Source organism: Perca fluviatilis, chromosome 22 (genome assembly GCF_010015445.1).
Source record: "Perca fluviatilis chromosome 22, GENO_Pfluv_1.0, whole genome shotgun sequence".
NCBI lineage: Eukaryota > Metazoa > Chordata > Actinopteri > Perciformes > Percidae > Perca > Perca fluviatilis.
Window position 1 is genome coordinate 4,486,932 of NC_053133.1, and position 24,424 is coordinate 4,511,355.

Sequence of the window (24,424 nt, forward strand, 5' to 3'; positions counted from 1 at the left end):
AATGAGGCCCATTGAGTGGCTATAGCGTGCACCCCTATTACTAACACAACAGGAATAAAAACAGATATGTGGGGTAAACAAATGCCATATTCGGTGTCTTTCTGTGGAACAATCCAGAGGGTTTTAATCAGTGAAATGAGTTCCAGAGCTAAGCCGAGCAGCCAGTGCAGACTCGGGGGGAGACAGAGGTTGCAATATCAGCCCTCCAACTGTAAGACCTTCTCACTGCAGGGCCCTGGTGCCGCCATCTCTGTTAGGCATTAATGCGTGAATATAATTAGACAGTGGAGAGGGAGGGACTGCACACTGCATCCAGCAGAACTAACCAGGCTAGCTGAGCAGAAATGGCTAAAACATGACATGAAATGACAAGAAAGAGAGAAAACATAGCCGCCTGTTGCCGTGAGGATGACGTAAACTGCAGAAAACTTTGCAGGCATTTTATAAAGCATGCCAGACGTTTCTAGAATGAGTTCAGATACTCCGTGGAGGCCGGTGGTGAAAATAGCTTTAAAACTCTAACATTGTTTATCCATACTTCCTACTGCCGCATTCCATACAACTGTATTGTACAATTCACAGCTGTGTGTGAGATAACTATCTCATTACCTCACTCATTACAATGTTGCGCCTTATTATGCTACTTGCACACTGGTTACTTCACATTTAATATTATACATATTTTATTTTGTGTATATATATATATATATATACACACACACACACACACACACACACACACACTATGTATGTAGGTTGTATATTTTATTCTACACTTGTATATACATGTACATTCTTTTCATTCCTTTAAATATATTGTTTTCAGTAGTTGTTCTAGCATTTTTATCGTTGCTATCTTATTTTATCCTATTTATTATTTCTAGTATATTTCTTGTATTTTCTGTTATGTGTGTGAGTGAGTATGTCCTTATATCTTGCACCTGTAACAGTAATTTCCCAATTTGGAATAAATAAAGTCCATCCATCCATCCATCCATCCATCCATCCAGCCAGCCATCCAGCACCCATCCACCCATCCAGCCATATCCATCCGTCCATCCATCCATCTAAAATGCTGCTCAAACATGGTTCCTGTAGGAGAGCAGGGTATAAGTGCATCACTACAGACTCCTGATTTGATGGCCTGGATCAAATGTTCTCTTAGCATTAAACAAAGCTTTCCTGCCTGACTAAGCAATGCCCATGTTGCTCAGGCCGCTTAAACTGTTGCTTCAATCAATAAGTATAATTTCAATTTGACCTCAAATCATGATATTAAATGTAACTCTTTTGAGCCTGCTGTATTAAAACCATCTCCATCAACTATGGCCCCCTTTTTTTTAAGAATTTGAATGTTTTGTGTTTATTTCACAACTTGGAACTCCTGATGAGATTATTCTTTAGTGGTGTCCCCGACTAAGGATTTACAGAGTCAAATCAGAATGGTCAAGTGTTTCCTATCGTCGACAGATGGGTGTAGGTTTGTAATCATGTGTATTGCAGCAGTTATGTATTTACATGTGCGTGTGTGTGTGTGTGTGTGTGTGTGTGTGTGTGTGTGTGAGAGAGAGAGTTTGGAGGGGGGAGGGGATTCATCACTAGACATGCTGCTGTAGCAAGCATCTTACTATCGCTAACGTTATTCACATTCATATTTAGACGCAACAAATAATATAGCCATTCTGTACACACATGTATTTTTCCCTAGCCGAATGGAGGGCCTGAGGACAGAGGGTGTCCTATGCTGTACAGATTGTAAAGCCCCTTGAGGCAAGTTGTGATTTCTGATATTGAGCTATAAATAACATTGACTTGACTGACTGCTGCAGCAGAGGAAATTACATTTCCCAAACTGTTTTATCGGGCACAGACCGATGCAGGGAGACGAGGAGCAGCCAACGAGTAGACAACGTTGGCCCGATTTTATCAGGTAAAAAAAAAAAATATATATACTTTTCACAACTGGGACGAAACGAAAAAAAACGAAACAAAAATAGTTAGCGTGTGGTGTGCTGTTTTGGCTAAATTGTTGCTCTCCACAAACTAAAAAGGAGTAAAACTGAAAAGCTGACCGTGACCTCTGACCTGCCTCTGGAGGGGTAGGGTTGGGTATCGTTTGGGTTTTTTCCGATACCGGTCCTAAAACGATGCTTTTAAAACGGTGCCGGAGCCTAAACCGAAATATATATATTTATAATGTAAATAATATAAAAAAGGAGCACAAAACTACAATTGGTGACATTAAAGAAGGGCTTGTTTATTGCTAAGGCCAATGTGATCTAAATTACATGATTGATTAATAATGTAATAACAATAACTTATAACAATGACTTATTTCACCAGTAATTTGCTGGTAAACGACCAAAAGAAGCACCAGATGGGAAAAGGGTATTTTACAATAACTTAAAATGCACCACAAGGCTGGCGAGTTTCAAGTCTGTGTTGTTTATCCGACAACGGCAGCTGCGGTCAGACGGTTACGTCCCGGTGTTGGAATCCTCTACAGGGAAATACAGTCACACTTTAAACTCTAATCCAGCTACTAGCTAACGGTAACGTAGCCTCCCGTGCAGCGATGCTTCTGAACAAAAAAAAAAAAAAGTCAAACACTGAAATGAGGCACCGAAATTTTCCGGTCTCGTTACCGTTTACATCAAAACTGGTGCCCTATTGGCACCCAACCCTATGGAGGGGCCATGACATGAAAATACCATTTCTCTACCAAGAAAAATAGTAGAGCACAGTATTTCACATTCAAGATACATCCCACTAAATTAGACAGAAACTGGAGGTGCATACAGGCAGGTGTGTGTTGTGTGTTGTGTGTGTGTGTGTGTTGTGTGTGTGCGCTCACAGAGTTGGAAGGTGAAGGACATTTAGTCAGGTGTGAATGAAGCTGTGAAGACACAAAGAAGATCTCTTTGGGAAATTGTTCAACACCTGCCGAAAGACCGGCTGCTGCCAGCCGTCTGTGTGTGTGTGTGTGTGTGTGAGTGAGTGTGTGTCTGTGTGTGTGTGTGTCTTCTCTTTCACTGTTGCACTTCTTCCCATGCACATCTTTCTCACCCTCACACGTTTTCACAGTCAGTTTATACAGCGTCTCTCAGAGACTGAAGGGGGTATCTTCAGTGTGATGGCCATTACGACAGGAAGAACAAACTGAAAATAGCATGTCCAAGTACTGAGGAACATCAGTGTTCATCACTTCAAAAGTAGTCTCGCATTGCCAGACCTTCCTCCACAGCGCTGTGGAGGAAGGTCTTAATCGGCCTAGTGCGCTGTCAGATGTTCTATTGGCAACTGTGTGTCTGAATAACTCCTATTGATTTAACAGCACTGTATGGAAAGATGTACACACCGAAAGAAGACTCACTCCCACACATTGCTCATACAAGTGTATGCAGACATAATATGGGAGGGAATATGGTCTTTTCTGTCTCACTCACACACAGTCTCACACACACACAGTCTCACACAATGCAGGGATCAGTTCCAGAGCCTGGCTCCGAGCAGCAGTTTGAAGCATTCACACAGAGGATTTGCAGCATCTCCTTCTGCCTGGAACAAAGAATTAATAGCAGCCTTCTGCTTCCCAGTGCAACCCCCAACACGTTCTTCTCCACCAGAGAGAAGACTGCTTACACTTAGACTTCTGTGCCCGAACATACACACGTGTACATTTGGATTGAAAGCCGTCACCCTTGCAGGAACAACAACAATTTGTTTTGCGTTCCAACACACCTTTAAGACGTTTGGTCGCCGGTGGAGAGCTTGAATTGTAAAGCAGCAACACAATGTGTTATGTTAACGCTAACAAACACGTCTGTGCAGCTCTGAGTGGAGTGATGAGAAAACTGATGCTGCTACCAATAATCTTGCCTGGCTGTAAAAAAAAAAAAAAAAAGAGATCAGCAGTTATCGGCCTGTGGCGTGGGTTAAGAACACTGGCTCACTCCAAGTTAAAATGGTTAAACCTTTATGCAAGAGCTGTGCATCACATCAGGAGAGGACAAGGAAGAGTAAAGCTGCCATTATACTGCGTCAGTAGCCAAGAATCTGTTTTAGGATTGATACACATCAGAGAACGTCCACAGTACAGAGCGACAGTGGTCCCGTTAGCTGCCACACAGTGACAAATGATCCGTCTTAAATAGCACAGAGACATTCACACTGTATGCATGCAAGTGCAAGGACAGACACAGACGAGGGTTGGGCCATATTGTCTACTGAAATGGCACGAGTCATCCAAAGTGAAACTAAAATCCTATGGGCACAAACCCACCATAGGAGCTATAATTACCACCTTTAAGAACGAAAGGATGTCATTTTAGCAATATATCAATACCATATCAATATCGTGATATGAGATTAGATATCGTAATATCGTAACATGGCACAAGTGTTGTTTGTTCCTGATTTAAAGGCTGTATTACAGTAAAGTCATGTCATTTTCTGAACTTAGACTGTTGTAGTGGTTCTATTATTTGCCTTTAACCACTTAGTCATTATATCCAAATTATTGTAAGTATTTATCTAAAGTCTAATAAAGATATTTTGTTAAAGCACCAGTTGTCAGGCCTACAATATCGTCGCAATATCATTTCCATCGACTGTAAAAAAATAAATAAGTGTGTTCGTAATTGTAGCAGGAGCTCTCTCTCTCTTTCCCTCTCTCCGGTGTGCTATCCAACTATTCATTGATAAAACTGATTTGTTACTTTTTGAGCATGCAATGATTGCCATTAGCGCCACTGCAAACCCGCGCCCCGGCGTTGGTGTGGATGGAGAGGTGGGGGTAAATCACGACGGGCTCAGTGGCCGATGACTGTCAGCTGGACAAGTCCATCGCCAGTCGTCCCAACCGTAACAAGCAGTCTTACCTAGACTGAACACAAAGCCTGACATAATGAGACTTCCTGCTATTTGGACATAATGTTCATTACCTGAACCACTGTGAAAATTAGATGTGTGTAAACATTGTTGCACCCGCATACAGCATACATTTTGTATTAAAGTGGCCTCAGCAGGGTCAGTTACTGCTGCTGTTTAATAGAGGAGTGTAGTTTGCAAACACAAGGACCACCTACCATGATATAAATCAGTAAAGCAATACAACTGAATGAGAGATTAGGATATTGACATTTGGGAAATGTGTTTATCGTACGCTTATTTAAATTGTATGAAAATACACTGTGAAATATTCTGTCTAATGACCAAGTTAGTCAGCATGTGAAAGCCTAGAGCTGAAACACGTGCGTCTAATTTGCTGCTGTGCGTTATGGAAAATACGACATGGTGTGTCGGGAGTGTGGCGGGAGTGCTCACGACATCATCTGCGACCGCTAGCTGCATGATTTCTCTTGAGTCGGCACCTTAAGATTCCAAAGACTATCGAGTTGAAGCCGCCACTTTGTTTGTTTGAAAAGTTCATGTGCATAACTGAAGAGAAGCAGTCAGTGGGCATGTGTGTGTGAGCGTTGGTACTTACTACTTATAAGTCTCAGAGCGCACGTATTCAAACACATGGGAGACGCCCAGCTGGAACTGGTCCGCAATGGGAGTGACCCAGGGATTATTCTCTGCTTTAAACACCTGCTTAGGACCGGTCAGATCCAGATTACCTGCAGACACATAGACACACACAAACACATATGAAAGAGCTGATTACACTCATCACCTTATATGTGCAAGGCTGGGTTCAGACAAGGAAACAGCGATCCGGCAAATTTCCGGGGTCTGGGAGTGTTGGCCCACTTGTGTGACGTCCTATTGTGTTCTTTAACCGCCCAATGTAGCACAAGACGACTTTATATTTCAAAACTACTGTTTTTCGTCAGATCGTTTATAGATGTCAACGTTTCCGAACGCGCTTGAAGGCAGCTTCACGGAGAAAGAGAGAAAGAATAGAGACAAGTGGGGGGGGGAATCGTAAAACATTCCCCTTTTACACAAGCTCCCGCGCAGTTCAGAGCTTGTTTGGCGTTTAAAAAAAAAAGAAAAACGTTCTTGTGGCAGAGATAGAGGCAGTGACGTTTCCGGTTTCCTGTACGGGACTCTCTCCCCCCCGGCGCAGCCCTAAACACACTACCCCCATTCACCCCTGCGTTTTGCTGCGCCGTCTGATGACCAACGCAGGTCTGTGTGAACGCCCACTAATACTGCACAGTTCACGTTCACACAGGAGTAAAGAGCTGTCAAGTGTGTCGGGCACAGGGAAACCGATTTAGAATTTAGACCTTCTCTGGAGCAGGTCTCCTCCGCATCTCACTGCACGTGTTGAAAATATGACAAACCGATCTTTGAGCCTTTGAAATTTGAACCTACGCAGTTCGTTATTTTAAACTAGCACAGACAGTAGCCACTGGTTTGCAGATCCTAAAAACACCCCTGCTGTAAAACCAACAGAGTGTAATCCTCTGTCCAAAAGAGACATTAGGTAGGTGTTGTGGATTTTGACTGGAATCCTTCAAGAGTTTATGTTTGTGTGTGTGTGCGTGGTCAGTACCGAGTTCAGGGGGCAGGACGGTCAGTCTGTTGCCCTGGATGTGAAGCTCCTTGAGTTGAGCCAAGTCGCCGATCTCCTTGGGCAACGAGATCAGATCGTTATCCCTCAGACTCAACTGGAAAGGAGGAAAACCAGAAGAGTAACAGGACACAGTTGTTTAACACACACACACACTATCTGACACTTACACAGGAAACAACAGCATTGGTATTTAGTTTTAAGCACAATGCTGGACTAACATATTCCTATTTTTCAGACTCTGAATCACAAGATGTCTTTTGCTCCTGGTTAGAGAATGTTGATATCTATCAAACTATCAAACACACACTTCAGAATACATACACATATATTGTGCGATGTTTACTATTTACTTTGTAGTGGATTATTATTTATCGGTACATATTTTGGCATTCATTATTGCATTTACGCTACAAGTGGTTGGTATGCTTCCTGTACGTCACAATTCATTGGATGGGTCCATTTCCATTGCACCTACTGATACACTGCTGTTGGTACTGTGATGGAGAAACCAACAGGAACTTCTCCTTCTCGCTCTCAGTGCTTTACTGGTAACTTATAGACGCACTGGATTGTAAACGGACTTGACATTGTGTCACTTGCGTTGACATTAAACTCACTATTTGCAGCTTGGTCAGCTTCCCGATGTCGGCAGGCAGGGCCTCGAAGTCGTTGTCACTCAGATAGAGAGCGCGAAGTGTGGCTGCAAAACAAGCATCTCTGTTAGTCTGTGTGTGTGTGTGTCTGTGTGTGTGTCTGCGTGTGTGTGAGTGTTTATGGGAAAGTCCTAACCAGACAGGAATCTGATCAATAGCTGCAGTCAAGCCTGATTAATAATACTGCCTCACAAACTGGACAGAATCAATCCACACAGACCTTCTGCTGGTCTGCCACGACAGCAGACAGCTTTGTCAACGTGCAGTGAACAAAGGGTCAGCCCTGTCTGTGTGTGTGTGTGTGTGTGTGTGTGTGTGTGTGTGTGTGTGTGTGTGTGTGTGTGTGTGTGTGTGTGTGTGTGTGTGTGTGTGTGTGTGTGTGTGTAGGGTTCAACAAACAGGAGCTGACAATGTTGTCTTGTGTGTTAAAACACGGAGCCAAAAAGCTGCTTCTGCTGTGGAGTCCTATTCATTTTTTAATGTGAAATCAATATTCCACTGTACATGACTAATGCAGGCTGAGGCCCGGCTCCCAGCACTGGGACCCCTTCACCTGTTAACCACCTGAGGGGGAAAAAAAACACTGCATGGGCTAGAAATATGAACCAAAAGATTGTAGTTGGGATACAAGTTAAAACAGCGGAGCAGACCAGCTGTCCATCACTGTCAGCATGTGGACAGCCAGGGCTACGGGTGTGTGTATGTGTATGTGTGTGTGTGTGTGTGTACTCACTGAGGTAGAAGAAGTTTCCAGGCAGGGAGTTCTGGTCCAGGTTGTTGTAGGTCAGGTCCAACACTTCCAGAGATGGCAATGAACCAAATCCTCTGGGCAATCCGCTCAGACGGTTCATTCTGCGTGCACGCACACACACACACACACACACACACACACACACACACACACACACACACACACACACACACACACACACACACACACACACACACACACACACACACACACACACACACACACACACACACACACTAGTCAGGACAGAGACAAGGGCTGAGCGCCACAGCACTCTCCAAGGTGTGTGTGTGTGTGTGTGTGTATATTGTGATTGCTGTGCAGAAGCAGAAGATAGCTAGATAGATAGATTTTTATTGTCATTCAACTGTACATACAGTACAGTACAGAGTGCCCATATGAACAGAATTTTGTTCCACTGGCTCATAAATACTGCTTTAACAAAAAAAAATAATAAAAGTTTAAAAAAATGTAATAAATATAAATGCTAAAGAGCGTTATTTTAACATTTAAATGACATTAAAAAAAATAAAAATGGAGTTTGAAAGCAGCATTAATATTATTATTGCACATCTTGAATGGCAGCATATAAAAAAAAAAATAGATACTGTTATTGCACGCGTATAAATAAATACTGTTTATGCAGTCGTAGTCCACATGAGGCCCCGCTGCAGGGGTTTATTAAAGGGGGGTTATTTTGAGTTCAGGAGTCTGATGGCTTGTGGGAAGAAGCTGTTGCAGAATCTGGCCCTTCTGCAGCGGATGCTGCTAAGCCTCTTGCCAGAGGGGCAGCAGAGAGAACCGTCCATGATGGGGATGGGTGAGGTGATGATGATCCTTTCCGCCGTCCTCGCCACTCTTCCGTACAGTCTTCCAATCTGAGGCTTTGCAGTCCCCAAACCAGACAGAGATGCAGCTGGTCAGTATGCTCTCTGTAGTGCCTCTGTAGAAAGTGTTGAGGATGGGAGGGGGGGAAGGTGTGCTCTTCTCATCCGGCGCAGAAAGTGAAGACGCTGCTGTGCTGTCCTCACAAGAGAGGCGGTGTGGAGGGACCGGGACAGACTGTCTGTGATCTGCACCCCTAGGAACTTAGTGCACCGCTGTGTTGTTGATGACGAGTGGTGTGTGACTGTGATTACATCAGCTTTGATATCTTGGAGACATACTGCAGTCCCTTGGTACCCACGGGGTTACAGCGCGTGCCACATCACTACAACATCCCGGGTTTAATTCCTGCTTCCAGAACTTCGTTGCTTGTCATACTCATCTCTCTCTCCCCCCGTTTCCAATCTGCCTAAACGTTCAATGGTTAAACGCTGCTTTGTTCACCAAGAACACCTCAACACGTGGACAGGAGGAGCCAGGGATCAAACCGCCAAACCCTGGGATTGGTGGATGACCCACTCTACCCCCTGAGTAGTCTCGCTTTGCCAGTCATTTCTCAACAGCACTACACCGCTTATCTATTCTGGGAAACGGGGGAAAAAAGGCTTGGGCTTGTTTGTATATTTTTTTTGCACAGCTAACCCCTGGAGCAGCAGCAGAGCCCTTTCTAAATAGATAGCGGAGATAGTGGAAGGGGAGGGGGGGTGGGTGGGGGGGTGGAACAAATCTGCCATGTCTGTCAGGCTTTATCCCAGCAATGTACATCCATTGTGTCAGACTAACCCCTGAGCCACAGCTGAAAGTAATGCGATGGTTTAAAGGTCCCGGCATGAACATTTCACTTTAGGAGGTTTTTTAACATTAATATGTGTTCCCCCAGCCTGCCTATGGTCCCCCAGTGGCTAGAAATGGTGATAGGTGTAAACTGAGCCCTGGGTATCCTGCTCTGCCTTTGAGAAAATGAAAGCTCAGATGGGCTGATCTGGAATCTTCTCCTTATGAGGTCATAAGGAGCAAGGTTACCTCCCCTTTCTCTGCTTTGCCCGCCCAGAGAATTTGGCCCACCCATGAGAGAGAGACATCATGGCTTTCAAACTAGAGTCCGGATCGGGCTGAATTTTTCTGTCCGACCCCGGCCCGAGTCCGACAGGCATTAAGAAATTTGTGTCCGAGCCCGACCCAAGCCCGACACAGTTAAAATCTCATTTTTTTTCCTCATACTAATGACACATGTAGGCTACGTTTTTGTGTGGAAAGCCCGCTTTTGTTACGCAGCTGTAGGAAGGCATTCGGAAATGTCAACAGATGAGGCATCAGCTCACACGGGGCAACAAGCGCACGTTAAGCTGTTGAAATGTTCAGTGTGTTAACCTTTCCTGCTTGCTTTGTTCCGACCGTGGTCAGAAAACCAGGGGAGACTCGTTACCTCCAGGGCCAATGTTATAACATGAATAACGTCGGGGTTAAAATCCTGTTTCTGGTGAGACAATTAATGAACTTGGCTTTCAGTCTGGGGTTTATTTCGGACACCACGCACAATGTGTGCAAAACTTATTGCACCAACTCTGCTCTGGTTGCATACAACACATCTGCTTCCTCTATCTCTCTTCTGCCCACTTTACACACACACACACACACACACACACACACACACACACACACACACACACACACACACACACACACACACACACACACACACACACACACACACACACACACACACACACACACACACACACACACACACACACACACACACACCTCTTAAATAAGCCGCAGCACCATTTCACAAGAAATGCCTTATCACGCTGATGTGACCGAGCCCGACACGAACCGGACCTTAATTTCTAAATATCTGTCTGAACCTGGCCCAGCCCGTCGGGTCCCGTCGGACTTGGGTCGGGTATCCATGCCTTATTGCAAACAAGCAAAGTCTCCTCCTCAATAGCATTTAAAGCTACAGACACGGAAATGGCACATCCTAAGGAAAGCTCATTGTGGGACTGGCTCTAGTGGCTGTAATTCTGCACCAAGGCTGAATTTCAGGAAAGAGACTTCAGATACAGTATTAGGGGACCACTAAGGTCTATATAAAAGAGACTTCAGATACAGTATTAGGGGACCACTAAGGTCTATATAAAAGAGACTTCAGATACAGTATTAGGGGACCACTAAGGTCTATATAAAAGAGACTTCAGATACAGTATTAGGGGACCACTAAGGTCTATATAAAAGAGACTTCAGATACAGTATTAGGGGACCACTAAGGTCTATATAAAAGAGACTTCAGATACAGTATTAGGGGACCACTAAGGTCTATATAAAAGAGACATCAGATACAGTATTAGGGGACCACTAAGGTCTATATAAAAGAGACTTCAGATACAGTATTAGGGGACCACAAAGGTCTATATAAAAGAGACTTCAGATACAGTATTAGGGGACCACTAAGTTCTATATAAAAGAGACTTCAGATACAGTATTAGGGGACCACTAAGGTCTATATAAAAGCATCCAAAAAGCAGCATGTCTTAGGACCTTTAAGAACTAATGTCTCTTAGATTACTGTGCATGGCTGTGCTATAGTGGCATTTAGCCAACCAGTATTTATTTTTTATAATCTTCAATAATCAATTACAGAAACCATGTAAAGTGTGGGACCGTATTACTAAATCAGGATCTTGTGTTTCCAATCTTGCGTTCAGGTACCCAGTGGTCCCGGTTCGTGCCGTTTGTTTTGCCGCTTGTCCTTGTGGACTACCAATCACCCACATCTGTGACCAAATCGGTAGGAAGCAGCTCAAAAGGCCTGGGCAGACAGATTAGCAGACGGGGAGGATTTGATGATGTCAGAGACACCAGCGGAGTTTCTGCACATATATGGCTACGTGTTTGTGTGTGCACGCAACAGACAGGTCACAAGGACGACGCTTCTATCTCAAATCTATTATGCGTGTTTGACAAATGAGATTAAGCACTCACAGGCGCACACACACACACACACACACACACACACACACACACACACACACACACACACACACACACACACACACACACACACACACACACACACACACACACACACACACACACACACACAGAAAAACAAACAGACGATGAAAAGTGAATGCACAGCCTGAATAGCAGTGGGAGGCTTACACTATCCAGATGATGTTTGTCTATGGATCAATACACACCAAGGCTGCGCTCCTAATCCTCCTGTCACTGACACCCTGCCTGTGGAAGCCTGCAGTCACATCTAACGCGCACATGAAGCATGTCTCGCCAACAGGTTGCACACATGCACAAACACACTTCCAGATCGTTTTGAGGTTGGGTTACTCTTAGCGTCAGTAGGCTTTTTAATTTGTTGTGCATGTTTGAGCCACATATGGATTTTCCAATCATTGTCTGTTTTTTTTGCTATTTAAAATGGAATGAATCTCAGGCCCCTGGTTAGCTCACCTGGTAGAGCGGGCACCCATATATAGAGGTTTGCTCCTTCGATGCAGCGGCTGCAGGTTCGACTCCGACCCGCGGCCCCTTGCTGCATGTCATTCCCCTTCTCTCTGCCCTTTCATGTCTAAGCTGTCCTATCCAAATAAAAGCCTACAAATGCCCCAAAAAAAATAATCTTAACCCTTGTGTTGACTTCGGGTGAAATTGACCCGTTTTCAATTTTTGTTTTATATCAGAATATATGGAACGTAGAAATAAGCGCTGAGAATGTGTGGAAGAAAAATGTTACAATTTAAATCGTTGGAAAAAGCAAAAACAAACTGTTAAAAAGAGGCGTAGACGGGAAGACGACACAAGGGTTAAAAAAATGGAATGAATCTTGTTTTATTTTAGAGCTTGGCACAGTGCATTGATTTGCTCAGCCCCTTCTTTCTCTCTCATAAAAACGAGCGGACCCATCTATGAACATCTACAGGAACGGCTTTCCCACGTTCACCTGGAACCCTCAAACAGCACAAACGTTACTTAGCTTGTCCCAGCGAACCTCTGCCAGACCAGCAGAACGTCCGATAACGTCAACCTGCCCGGTTCTACGTGAAAAAAAAAAAACCCTGCACAGAGAAGCAGACCTGTTTGACTGGACGCTTGCTGTGTTTGAGTTCCAGATAAAGTCGCGGCTATGTATGCTAGCTGTGTGCCGACGCCATGCCTCGGAGCAGCGGACTGTGGGTCCAGGAGACCGACGGTCTTTTCGGATTACTTGTAAATCATGCTCTCCTCCCCCCCCCACCTCAAACCCCTCCCCCCCACGCCAAAACAGGGACAGAAAGTTAAAACCAAACAAAAGTGTTACATGAAGAAAGAAATCTGAAGAACTGTCATTGAAAAACACTTTTTTCTCAACGTCAACATGCGTACATTAACACAAATTTGTCCAAAACGTATGAATCCAGATTAACTCTGATAAGTTAGTCTGTACTAGAGCTTAGATTCTCTGCCCGAGCCCGAACTGGGCCGATATTTCCAGACACTATCCTCAGACCGGGCCTTGATCAAGCATTTGTGTTTTTTTAATCATAACTTTATTAGCCTAATTGGGTGGGGAGAAAGCTATGCCGTAATCATGCGCAGCGTCTCCTCCACTCGCACACATCACACCGGGCCTGCTGAGCTGAAGTACAACATGGAGCTTGAAGATGTAAAGAAAAAAAGGAGAATTACCTTTGAGCAAGTGTGGAGGAAAGTCAGAGGTATGGAACCATTTTAAACAAGTCGTGGGCAGTGACAACATATGTGTCGGCTTTGTCGAGTGCATTAAGTGCGGCACGCTGCTCGCCTACGACAGCAAATAAATCGGGGACTTGGACGAGGAACAGACACATGAAGCAGGCTCGCCGTGGCAGAAAAGATGACAGTCAGCCTTCAACGTCCTCTTTTGTTACTTCTCCAAGCATACATAACGTCAGTTATAACGGCCCACGTATTCAAAAAATTTCGGGTTTAAATTCTGGCTCGGGCTCCTAATTCCAGTTAATGTGTTGGGCCGGGCCGGGCTCAGGTAGGGTTGGGCTTGATTTTTTGGGCCCCATCTAAGCTTTAGTCTGTACTGAACACAATGCTTTCTCTCAAAGACCCAACTTTTCAAATAAGCAAGCGTGTATGGAGGGTAGCCAATATATAGCTCTGGGTTAGCATTATAATACGACTTATATTTGGTATTATTTAATATTGAATTAATATATAATATTGAATTATTACATCTGCAACCGTCTTTCACGCCCACAGCACAGCGGGTGCGACTTGCGAGTGTTGGCGAATGCACTCAGTATGAAGGAAAGTGTAAAAGGCCGGTCCAAAGTCTGCGCTTCTTCGGGATTCTTTCAGAGGACTTTGTGCAATAAATCCACACTCTTAGATCTAATATTGATAGTCTTTTGTCCATATTTGATTCATTTTTTGTATTCCTTTTATTGCTGCTGGCTGTGATGGGAGCTTTGCTTTCAGGGTGCAAAATATTCTAACCAAAATATTCAACTGAACTGGTTGAGACATGTAGAGCATGTTGTTTTGCTATGGCTCTTAAAATGAATGTGAAACAGCCTATTTACATGTCCCGGGACCTCCCTAGATAGGTGGAGTCAATTTTCGTGTTTTTGGTACAGCTGGTTTCTACACCTGATGCAAACCGTGAGGGAGAACACATGAACTGTAAAGACCACCTTTTCAAGTGGACTTGGGCATGGGCGGGTTCACAATTCACTTTGAGCAAACGAGCAGTACTTTGGGGTCAACTTTAGGATCCAGGCCCAGGTCCCTGATGGAAAAGCCCCCTTACTGCCATATATTCCATTATATTTTTATAGTTTCTATTGTCACTTGTAATTTTCTTCACATAAACAAAAAGGTATTGCCAACATAAATTGGTGCATAAGAAATGATCAAAGTGCATAAAATGTGTATGAATCTGAAAGAAGATGAAGAAGAAATGAAGAAAAAAGGAGAATAATCAGACAGTAGACAAGCCTGGCCTCGGGGCAGCAGTAAATAAACAACAGTGTGTGTGTGTGTGTGTGTGTGTGTGTGTGTGTGTGTGTGTGTGTTAACCAAGTTAGAGTGGGACATACCCGAGGTTGAGGTGTTTCAACTTCTGAAGGCTGCTGATCTGGGTGGGCAGCTCCTCTATCTGGTTGTTGAACATGTTCAGAACCTCCAGATTCTTCAGCTCGGAGATGTTAGCAGGCACCGCTGGGAGACACACAGAGGAGAGAAATGAAAAGCATATCAGGCGCACACACACACACACACACACACACACACACACACACACACACACACACACACACACACACACACACACACACACACACACACACACACACACACACACACACACACACACACACACACACACACACACACACACACACACACACACACACACCCCTCTTCAAGATGTCTGTACCTTTCTACAGAGTGTCTACAGAGTGTGGTTCGCACTCATCAACAGCCCCTATTCCTGACAGTCAGCGTGTTGTCATTAGCTGCGGGGCTCCGACAAACCCGCTGGAATCGACGAGTCCATTAGCGGCTGCGGCCTCTACATGTCGACGTTCCAACAGCACACATATTGCAACTCTCTCTCTTCACTTCCATCGGCAGTTTTATTGCCCCGTGGTCTGCGGCCACAGATCAATGGGCTGATAACAGAGAGCACGGAGTTTATCGGATTATCGTACTGATCAATGGGAGGAGAGAGAGAGGGAAGCAGTGGAAGACAGGCGGCCAGGCCCTGACCTGAATGCTGCCAGGAGAATGAGTGTTGGAGAGGTGAGGTCTGGGCATACTGATACTGTATCAGGTGGACCGGTGTGCATGCGTGTATGTGTGTGCGATAGGTGACATTGTTACAACAGACTATCTTAGTACCCAAACTACGATACGATCCAGCAGCGTTGATGCCCCAGTATCATTATATGGAGTGGAACAGGGACACGATGCCAGTGCTTAGAGTACAACAGTCAACAGATGGACACTCTGCCGTGTGTCGGAGGGTCAGTAAAGACTCGGTCTGGTTTTAAAAAGGTCCCGCTGGTTCATGGAGGATGCCAGAAATCAATTGCATTTAGCTGGCCTCCTCCCCTCTGTGGGCCACTGACCACAGCTCAATCAATGGAACACCACAACCTCCGATCCAAGTTGATGGACCGACGGTATTTATAAGGTCCTCCGTACTATATAGGATATTGATTTCCATATGGGCTCCTCTGGCCTGTCGTGTTAGTGTGACCTGGGGGAGCTGCGGGAGTATCAGGTTATATGCTGGCTTGTTTGAGGAAGAAAACCCTGCAGCCCTGTGTGAAGACATTTAGGGTGCTTTTAAAACCTATAGTTCGGACGACTCAGGGGTGAAGTTGCAACATGTTTCAGTTGGTTCAGTTTGCGTTCACACTGCGCTTTGTCAGTTTATCAGTGTTTTTTGACCCCAAGGACCCCTGGAAGGCGCCGTTGGGAGGAACTGGTTATGGTTAGGTTTGGGTTAAAACGCAGCACCCATCCTGGCATTCCTACTCCCTATTGTACGTTCTGTCAACCTGAACAAACTGGAACTTTCCTGCACATGGTCTGGGAGTGTGAACAGGTGCATGAGTTCTGGAATAAAACAACATCAATAATATCTGATGTGATAGGATGTCGAATTCCTACCGACCCGATTGTTTTGTTACTTAACGTATCGTAAGATTCAAAAGGTGGGTTACAGTTTTACCGGGCTTTTTCAATGTAAAATAAGGCCAGACTAGAGCGCTGCTTGCTGTGCTCCAAGGCTGCAACCCAACAAGCGCCTGGCCGCTATGGAAACCAAAACTTGCGTGTTAAATTGCGAAGAGGATTCAGATTTGAAACCAAATCCTCCAAACGATTCAACTGGAATCGTAACTTTTGAAACTATTCCAAGTCGGAATCGGTTCTCGATGCCCAATCCTACACCAGAGTTCAGCCGTTGTTTTTACACCGCCCCCAAACGTACCGGTTCCGTATTCGGTTGGTGCCTAAAAAGTATTACATTCGGTGCCCAGCTCTATTCTTGATTACAGTAACTTCATAGAGCAGCAGCGTGCAGCCCCGTCCTGTCTGTCACGGTGCAGCTGTGTCTGTAGGATCACCACGGCATACTGGATAAGATGGCGGCGCGGCTGCTGGCAGGGCGGGACAGCTGAGAGTTACCGAGCATACCTTGAGAGTGCCTGCAGGTGGGTAACCACGCCAATTACGTTATCACCATTTCTGTCTGATCTGGGCTATAAATAACCCAGAGTGTGACATGTGCGTAATCGTTCCATCTCCAGCAGCAGATTAGAAAGCACAGCGGAAGGTGAGCATGTCTCCGAATCAGCCAGCGCTGACGAAAACGTGCATGTCAAATGTTGGTTTATGTATCTGATGAAAATTAAAAGTCAACCTCAACCAGATCTGTCATGTTTTGATGTATTTGGTCAAACAATGTCCTTTGTCTGACATTTTTCCCAATCCGTGTGGATTAGGTCATTTTATAATAATGAAAATATTGTTACTTTTACACTGTCTTGTCAACATTTCAGTACTGTCAGGAATATGTTTTTTCAGCAACTGAAAATGAGTTCAATTGATCTTAAAAGAAAGTGGAATTACTTGACTGTGCTGAAATACTTTTATTGTTCGCACTGACAAAAGAAAGACTGCAGGACTGGAGTCACGGTGGAGAGGAAACCACTCTGCGACAGGTCAAGTTAAAGTGGAAAAAATTTCTAAAGTTCACGTTCACACTTTACTACGAGCTCTGCTTTCCCACAAAATAGACCTTTTTCATGGCAGACATGTTGACATGTCATAGTAAAAAAAGCACTAGAGATGCACCGATAGACCGGCCGGTGACCGGAATTGGCCGGTTTTCACGTGCTCGGCCATGACCGGCGACCGGCAGGTCAGTCTGAAATATGCCGATTTCATGCCGGTCAACGCTACAATTGACTGACAACATCAGTCTTTTTTCCTTTCTCTCAACTTTTCCGCTGTGTGTGGCGTGCGTACCCGCTCGCGGTGTGAAGCGTGTGTCGGCGCTATTCGCCCACATGAATTAACTTGCAACATGTCAGCTGTTTGTTTGCCGTTTGTTGCTGAAATTCTTCAGCGCGTGTTCAGAAGATAACAAGTTTGCAATATGCAACACCTGCAAGGAAAAAGTAGGGCGTGGAGGGACGACACCAAAAACCCAAATCACATTTTTTTAGTTGGATATTGGATGTGAAAAGAAGGAAATGGTTCAAACATTTCACTTTAGATGTGTGTGAATTTTCCACACCAGGAGTTATTTATATAGTTCTATTTTATAGTGATCCATTATCTGTTCAAAAAATTTTGTGTTCTGTGCAAAATGTTCTATTAAAGAAAAGATAGAAAATAAATATTTGCGTGTGCTGTAAATTGGTTAGAAAAAATTAAATCGGAATCGGCTACAATCAGTATCTGCTGGCCTAACTCAAGGAAAAAGATGTAATCGGTGCATCTCTAAAAAGCACAGGTGTATTCAATACCATTACTGATGGCTGCATTCCACTTAGGAGAGGCCCTGGTATTAAACCATTACTGATGGCTGCATTCCACTTAGGAGAGGCCCTGGTATTAAACCATTACTGATGGCTGCATTCCACTTAGGAGAGGCCCTGGTATTAAACCATTACTGATGGCTGCATCCCACTTAGGAGAGGCCCTGGTATTAAACCATTACTGATGGCTGCATTCCACTTAGGAGAGGTCCTGGTATTAAACCATTAATGATGGCTGCATTCCACTTAGGAGAGACCCTGGTATTAAACCATTAATGATGGCTGCATTCCACTTAGGAGAGACCCTGGTATTAAACCATTATTGATGGCTGCATTCCACTTAGGAGAGACCCTGGTATTAAACCATTAATGATGGCTGCATTCCACTTAGGAGAGACCCTGGTATTAAACCATTACTGATGGCTGCATTCCACTTAGGAGAGGTCCTGGTATTAAACCATTAATGATGGCTGCATTCCACTTAGGAGAGGTCCTGGTATTAAACCATTACTGATGGCTGCATTCCACTTAGGAGAGGTCCTGGTATTAAACCATTAATGATGGCTGCATTCCACTTAGGAGAGGTCCTGGTATTAAACCATTACTGATGGCTGCATTCCACTTAGGAGAGGTCCTGGTATTAAACCATTACTGATGGCTGCATTCCACTTAGGAGAGGTCCTGGTATTAAACCATTACTGATGGCTGCATTCCACTTAGGAGAGGTCCTGGTATTAAACCATTAATGATGGCTGCATTCCACTTAGGAGAGGTCCTGGTATTAAACCATTACTGATGGCTGCATTCCACTTAGGAGAGGTCCTGGTATTAAACCATTACTGATGGCTGCATTCCACTTAGGAGAGGTCCTGGTATTAAACCATTACTGATGGCTGCATTCCACTTAGAATGCACAAGAGGAAAAATGTAGAAAAGTTAGTGTTATTAAACCTACCGAAAAATATTCCTAATTGAACAGTTTTATAAATACAAATTTATTTATTTATATGCCACAGAAATGATTATAATACATAAGGGAAACTTGATGTGGTTATTCAGTTATTTAAATGTTTGATAACGGTTGAAACCCAGGTTACTGTGAGAATGTTGATGGGGGTGTGGTGACCTCTGCTGGTGCAAGACGCCATGGCATCCCTTCCAATCGGCTACTGGTAAACATGTGCACTCGACCTGTACATTGTTCCCGATCCACAGGAGCAACAGGAGCCAACTGGGACTTTCTAACAATTCCAAAATGTTGCTTGTACGCTTCACTGGCTCAGAAATAAATAAAAAAAAAAGGCGATTAACAATAGAATTGCTAAAATTTCCTGCAAATCTGTCTCTTTATCATCTTTAATGTGCTCTGTACTTCCAATGCCTAAACCTGCCTCTCGCTATTCCTTCAACCCCATAGTGACACAATCCTTAAAAATTTGGAATCAATTTAGAAAAGCATTTGCTCTTCGTAGCCTCTCCTTATGTGCCCCATTAAGTAAAAACCTTATGTTTATCCCTTCAATATTAGATAAAGCCTTCGATATCTGGGTTAAGAGTGGGATCTGCACATTGCAAGATCTTTATATTGAGAACACCTTTGCATCTTTTGATGAGCTGGTTGCTCGATTTAAGATTCCCAGGTCCCACTTCTTTAGATTTTTGCAAGTACGGAATTTTTTGGTTTCACATACTGATTGTTTTCCTTCATACCCTCCTGCATCTCTATTAGACTCTATTTTTAAGTTAGTAAAAGATCCCAAACAAGTCATCGGTAGAATTTATAATCTCCTGACTCAGCATTGCCTGACAGATTTAGATTACTTAAAGAATGAATGGGAGAAAGATTTCAACGAACAAATTTCAGAGACAACGTGGCAGAAAATTATTAAACGGATCTATTCATCATCTATCTGTCATGTGGTTGTACAATTCAAGGTGGTACACCGACTCAATTGGTCGAAGGTTAGGTTATCTAAATTCAGACCAGAACTAGATCCTATTTGTGATGTAGGCAAGTTCCTGCAAGCCTTTTACACATGTTCTGGACATGCCCAAGTTTGTATAACTTTTGGAAATTGATTTTTGACGCATTTTCAGAAACGATAGGACTGCCAATAGAACCATCTCCTTTTCTTGCTTTATTTGGTGTTACAGCACAGAACTTGCACCTGAGCAGCTATAATTGTAAAATGTTAGCCTTTTGCACACTTCTTGCCAGGAGATTAATATTGTTTAAATGGAAAGACTCTCTTCCTCCCACTTTTTCTCATTGGATTAAGGAGATTATGCAATATCTTAAACTAGAGAAAATAAGATACTCTCTTCAAGGGTCTGTCCAGAGATTCTATGCAATCTGGCAACCCTTCTTGACATTTGTTGAAAAAATCATGTAGAGAATACAGCCCCAAAATTACTTTTGTATGTCTGTTTATGTATGTATATTTATGTATCCTTTTCCAATAATTTCTACGTTTTTTTTTTGTTTTGTTTTTTAACTGTATATATCAAATAATTTTTGTCTGATGGGTGGAGGGATGGGTTGTGTTGGGGTTTTGTTTTATACTGTACTGTTTGAGTTCTCCTTTGTTTTTTTGGTAGGTTGTAAAATCTTGAATAAACAGACCTTGTTCAAAAAAAAAACAATAGAATTGCTTCTTTCATTCAAATTTTAAAAACATTAATTTAGGTATGACTTTTTCAAACGAGTTAAAAGTTTTGAATGAATCCCAGGATCCCTCTTAGGTTCTATCCCTGTCAATGACACGGTTACACACAGGGGTGTAACTTTGGTTTGAGAAGTTTTCATATATATTTATGCAATTTTATGCGATGAAATTGCGGGAACTTGCAAAAACTGATTGAGTGGTTTTCTGGAGGGACTGCTTATACATAAAATAATATCAAACGAAAGTGGAGGGGACACTAACTGGATTTTGAAAAGTGTGGCAATTACACCCTAGAGTAAAAACATTGAATTTATTTCTTAAATGAACATAATTGACAATGCCCTGCATAACTCTCCATGCATTTCTCTTTTTCTGCCTTTTCTTGAACATTAATATATTCATTCTGCATAAGGGTCAGGGCTTGGATGCTGACATTATGTAGCTAGTTACTTACAAACCTATTTGGATATTCATTCGTTGGGTAGATATTAAATTTTGGGATTTGAATATTCATTTTTTGTGCAGTTTTTTTCATTCAATACTGTAACAAAGTTGCGACAGATTCAACTTTTGGAGAAACGCAATCCCGTGTCAAGCTGCGGTGGTCAGTCATGTAACCGGAGATCGGACTTGTTGGGGTGTTTTGAGGCGGTGTGAGAGCCCCGTACAGGAAACAGGAAACATCACTGCCTCTATCTCTGCCACGAGAACATTTTATAAACACCAAACACAAGCTCTGAACTGCCTGTGAGTTTGTGTAACAGCACCTTCAAGTGAGCGTAGAGATCTCTAAACGATTAGGTCTGCACATTATATCGTTTATTATCATCATCGCGATATCAACTGGCGAAATAAACATTGCGATAGCACCGGAACTATCTCGGAAGTGGAACGTTGTTGACATAGACTACATTACTACTGACAGTGTGTGAGAGGCTTACCTGTGAGCTTGTTGTGGCTGAGGACCAGCTGCGTGATGTTAGACAGAGTGACTGAAACGACATGGAACATCCAGTCAACACAACAGCACAGCAACACACTCGGCACTTTGTTTACTTGGGCATCTTACTGTACACAACATTTGAATAAGGACTGCAATTAATAATATATGTGTGTTGAGTTATTTAAACAAACGATAGGGGAAATAAACGCCTCTTGTCCGCGAGTGAGCTGGATGGAGCTCAATCAATGAGAGCTAGCTTGCCTCCGACTAACGAGACATCTAAAATGCAAAATTCACAAAAATGCATTAAATCGGACAAAAGTGTTAGCTAAGCTTTGTAAGACCTTAGGGAGCTGTGATATACGTGCCGTCACGAAATGCAAAGTGTAAATATACTATAGTTATGCCGAAAGTGTAGCGGCGATCTTTTACCATAGGATAAAATGGGACACATAGCCTAGCTAGCAGCTCCTCTTAAATTCACAAAAATGATGTAAATTGAAATCGGACAAAAGTGTTAGCCATGTTAAAACCTTAGGGTAGCTGTGATATACATGTCGTGACGAAATTCAAACTGTAAATATACGATAGTTATGCCGGCAGCTGGAAGCTGGCCAGCTCTGCGGAGCCCTGGTAGTCCGGTAACCCAGAAACGGTGACTTTGCCCTGGGTATGGAGCCCAGTAGGCTCCTGCTTTCTCGTGAGACTGTGTGGAGCTCCTGAAGTCAAACAAATTACCAAATTTGCAATTAGCCACCATTTCATAAACGGCCCATATTTGAGCTTTATGTAGTTGATTTCTCAAAAAAAAAAAAGTCTCAGAAGTGAATTTAATAATGAAATAGCAGACAAACAATGTAACGTTGCAGTGTCTGAAATATGAGACCTGCTGTCTCGTCTCCAATGTACGCGTATGTGGTTCCTCAACCAATCAGCACGCAGCTCATGTAAATATTCATGAGCATACCATATTTGGAAGAAAAGCTGTCGTTCCAAATAGAGACATTCCACAGGGATGCATAAGGGCCAAAAGAATAGCACCTGGGACATTTTCGGCCCAACCAATGTTCCATACCCCATTAGGAGACCTTAAGGAACAGTGTGAAATACCCTATATAATCATTCTATCACTCCTTTAAGTGTTTGTCTAGCGGTGACGTCCTCACCACTGAGGTATATATTATATAGGTTTATAACTTATGACACTTATTTCCAAGATTCGTCATGTCAAACGACCACTACGCCTCAACATTCGCTACCTAATGTCGGTTACAATAGCATGTTTTAATGTATTTTGGTGGTGAAATGGAAGCCATTATCTTACATAGTCCTGGGATGTCCAGCATGTTGGAAATGCCTCTGTCGCACATATCCACCTCTGGAATGTTCTTATCCCGACTCTCCTCCACTATCTTCTTCAAAGACTTGGACATGTTTTTTTTCTGTAAACACTGAATCCAAAAAAAAAGGCACAGCGTGTTAAGTTAACGTCAGTTGGAAAGGTTACATTGTAGCGTTGAAATGAGAGCCACAACAACAACCAGCACTCACACGGTTAGCGGCGGGAGAATGTGAAGGCTGCTATGGCGACACGAAGAAAAACTAACATTAAAAAAAGGAATGAAAAAGAGAAATATACTGGCTTTTGAAATTCTGATAGAGACTTCGCTTCAAGCTGACACCCAACCGGAAGTTTATGTGAAAGCCACTATTCCATAATAGGATACTTCCGGTTCCTTCAGCCACTCCTCCGTGTCAAATTAAGAGCTCCCAAAAACAGCAGCGCACACAAATACATATAGTCTATAATAAACGTGAACAGGAAAATAATGTTGAGAATAAGCAACCGACAAACAAAGGAACATTATAAAGATGACATATGAAACCCTCCTCAGACCGATTGTTATTTTAACAGAAGCATAAACAAAAATAGAATTATTTGAGATATATTTCACCTTATTTCTTAAAGCAAAAACAGAAATACGATTTGCTGGAATTATTTTACAGCCTACAATATCGCTTCTGTGCTAGTGTCTTGAGTAATTATATGGCAAATGTAGGCTAGCTAGTTGAAAGTCTCCACAGCAAATTTTTTCACATCTAATAAGATGAAATATTTATTTTATCATTCATTTTGTCTCGTTAGGTTTCGACTTCAAATGTTTTCTCATGTATTTGGAAGATGCACATTTACTCATAACCTTTATCATATTTTATTATTATATATTTTATGCAAAATATCTTCCTTAAAAAAAAATATATATATATATATATATGTGTGTGTGTGTATATATATGTATATGGCCTATATATGTGTATGTATATAAGTGTCTCGAGATAACTCTTGTTATGATTTGATACTATAAATAAAATTGAATTGAAAATACATATGGCATATGTATATGAAACTATGACTGTAAATGTTCCCTACATTGTGGCAGCAAGAATGTAACAC

General features: G+C 43.0%; 1 protein-coding gene across 2 annotated transcripts in view; it reads right to left on the minus strand.

Moving 5' to 3' along the window:
- rsu1 (Ras suppressor protein 1) overlaps positions 1–23,678 on the minus strand; it is a 43,759-nt gene extending 20,081 nt beyond the window's left edge. The window contains exons 1-8 of one of the 2 annotated variants that reach the window (XM_039789748.1): positions 23,523–23,678; positions 23,294–23,420; positions 21,968–22,018; positions 14,905–15,025; positions 7,913–8,031; positions 7,144–7,226; positions 6,506–6,620; positions 5,489–5,621 (exon numbers count right to left, since the gene is read on the minus strand). In XM_039789748.1, coding sequence (XP_039645682.1) covers positions 5,489–5,621; positions 6,506–6,620; positions 7,144–7,226; positions 7,913–8,031; positions 14,905–15,025; positions 21,968–22,018; positions 23,294–23,402 — 731 coding nt within the window. In that variant the 5' untranslated portion in view covers positions 23,403–23,420; positions 23,523–23,678. Of the gene's footprint in view, positions 1–5,487; positions 5,622–6,505; positions 6,621–7,143; positions 7,227–7,912; positions 8,032–14,904; positions 15,026–21,967; positions 22,019–23,293; positions 23,421–23,520 lie in introns of those variants that run through there. The other variant, XM_039789749.1, reaches the window with a different exon arrangement.
- Between the last annotated feature and the right edge of the window lie 746 nt (positions 23,679–24,424).